At 41.3% G+C, this 2567-nt stretch overlaps 1 protein-coding gene across 1 annotated transcript; it reads left to right on the top strand.

Moving 5' to 3' along the window:
- Positions 1–1789: 1789 nt before the first annotated feature.
- LOC133038174 (uncharacterized) lies at positions 1790–2323 on the top strand. Its single transcript, XM_061116236.1, has one exon. It carries the CDS (start codon positions 1790–1792, stop codon positions 2321–2323), a length of 534 nt encoding a protein of 177 aa, XP_060972219.1.
- The last annotated feature ends 244 nt before the right edge of the window (positions 2324–2567 follow it).

Below are 2567 nucleotides of genomic sequence, written 5' to 3'. Positions count from 1 at the left end.
ATGGGCTTTCTTGGAATCAATGTTACGGAGGATGGGTTTTTTGGAGCATTGGATTCGCTTGATTATGGCTTGTGTCACTTCGGCAAAGTATAACATCATTCATGGCAGCCATGAAGTAGGTCCTATCATTCCAACTAGAGGCATTAGACAAGGTGATCCCCTTTCGCCATACTTGTTTATAATTTGTGCTGAGGGTCTTTCGGCTTTGCTTCAGAAATATGAGCGTAATGGTTTGATACATGGGTGTAAAGTAGCTAATGGTGCGCCTCGAGTGTCTCACATGCTTTTTGCAGACGATAGCTACCTTTATTGTAAAGCTACAACCCAGGAAGCAATGCATATACAAGAGTTGCTGAGAAAGTTTGAGATGGCTTCAGGACAGAGGGTGAATTTTGCAAAATCATCAATCTTTTTTAGCAGTAATACTGAGTTGGCAGTCCGTAATCAGATTTGTTCGATGCTTGATATGTCTATTGCTGAAGATGGAAGCTTCTACTTGGGACTCCCGAGTACTATTAGTAGAAACAAAACCACGGTGCTTGGCTATCTTCGTGATAAAGTCAGAACTCGTTTGAAGACATGGGAAGGGCGGTTTCTGTCTAAAGGGGGAAAAGAAGTGCTCATCAAGTCGGTAGTTCAAGCTCTTCCAAGTTACGCAATGAATGTATTTCTACTTCCTTTGGAAATTAGTAGAGATATTGAACAACTCATTACAAAATTCTGGTGGCGTTCTTCTAAAGATGACAACAAAGGGATTCATTGGATGGCTTGGGATAGACTTTGCAAACACAAGAAGGGTGGGGGAATGGGTTTTCGCAACTTCCGGGATTTCAATATTGCTCTTCTTGGTAAACAAGGTTGGAGATTGATTACCCGACCAAACTCTTTGTCTTCTCGAGTGTTCAAAGCTCGGTATTATCCTCAAGGTAATTTTTTCAATGCTCAACTAGGATCCAATCCGAGTTTCATTTGGCGAAGTATCTTGGAAGCACAAGATTTAGTGCGTAATGGTACGCGGTGGTTAGTGGGAAATGGCTGCAACATCCCGGTCCTTGGAGAGCCATGGCTCCCTGATGACACAAACCCCTTTATCACTACAAATCACCCCAGCCTTACCAACACTAAAGTTTGTAACCTGATGACCATGGGAGAGGCAAAGTGGGATACTGAGCTTTTGCTTGATATCTTTGAGGAACGGGATTGGAATTTGATAACAAAAATCCCTCTCAATTTAGTCACAACTGAGGACCATTATTTTTGGTCAAAAGATAGCTCCGGCATCTATACTGTCAAGAGTGCTTATACTCTCTTGCAAAGCTTGAAGGGTCAATGGTATGGGGAAGAAGATGCACGCTTCTGGCATCAACTGTGGAGCATGAAAATTCCTTCGAAAATTCAAAACCTGGTTTGGCGAGCTTGCACGAGCTGCCTCCCTACGTTGGTTCAATTAAGAACTAAACACGTGGCTGTCAGTACTCTTTGTCCGTTGTGCCAAGAACAAGATGAGTCTATCTTGCACATTTTGGTCACATGTCGGGTCACAAGGAAATGCTGGGACAGAGTGGGGATAGGCACGGTCACACCAGCAGGGACCAACTTTTTCGACTGGTGCACGGCTGTCTTCAGTGTAGCAGCAGCGGACCTGTGATGCAAAGTTGCTACGGTTTGTTGGGCTATTTGGGGTGCTAGAAATGAGTTAGTTTGGAAAAGGAAAAGTTTCAACCCGATTGATATTGTTGCATTTGCAAATCGTTATCTTGACCAATGGAGATGCGCTCAAAGTTCCGATATGGAATCGTCATGGCCTTTACTTCGGGCTAGAGACGTTGTTGAGCGATGGACCGCTCCTCATGGTAATAGCGTCAAGCTGAATGTAGATGCAGCGATGTTCAACATTGGAGAACCATATGGTATCGGGTTGGTTGTTCGGAATGGCTCAGGACTTCTCATTGAAGGTCGCACCAGATTGTTCTATGGCCAAGTTGAACCGGTGCTTGCTGAAGCAATTGGCATCCGTGAGGCCTTAAGCTGGATCAAGGACAGTCGGTGGCAAGATGTGTATGTCGAAACGGACTGCCTCAATGTAGTGCAAGCAATTCATTGCTCGACAGAGATGATCTCTTTGTTTGGGTTGGTTATTAAAGATTGTAAGACTTTGCTTGCTAATTTAAACAATGTATCTGTTTCCTTTATTAAGCGATCAGCTAATGTAGTGGCCCATTCCTTTGCAAGGGCGGCTATATTGTACCCTGATTGTTCTTTCAGTTTGGAGTCTGTTCCAACTGAGTTGCTACCAAGTTTGGTAGCGGAAGTCGTTCTTTAAATAAAGATCAAACTTTCATTCAAAAAAAAAGTATGAGTCATCAAGCTAATCAATCGATAACAAGTGCAGCTATTTTTTTTCTAAAAAATCCTTCAACTTATTTCACTTTTTACTTTTTTAAATATTTAAATAAAAAAATTAAATAATTAAGTGTAATAATTTAAAATTAAGATTACAAGTATAATAAAATTTAAATTATGAAATTATATGTGTATAATTTTAAATTATAAAAAGTTTTGCTATA

This window comes from Cannabis sativa, chromosome 5, assembly GCF_029168945.1.
Source record: "Cannabis sativa cultivar Pink pepper isolate KNU-18-1 chromosome 5, ASM2916894v1, whole genome shotgun sequence".
NCBI lineage: Eukaryota > Viridiplantae > Streptophyta > Magnoliopsida > Rosales > Cannabaceae > Cannabis > Cannabis sativa.
Note: the sequence above shows the minus strand (reverse complement) of the source record. Positions and strands in the feature narration are given on the sequence as shown.

What these genes read in the sequence shown, in the direction of transcription:
- LOC133038174 (XM_061116236.1), top strand. Translation starts at nt 1,790, where the DNA reads ATGGAATCGTCATGGCCTTTACTTCGGGCTAGAGACGTTGTTGAGCGA.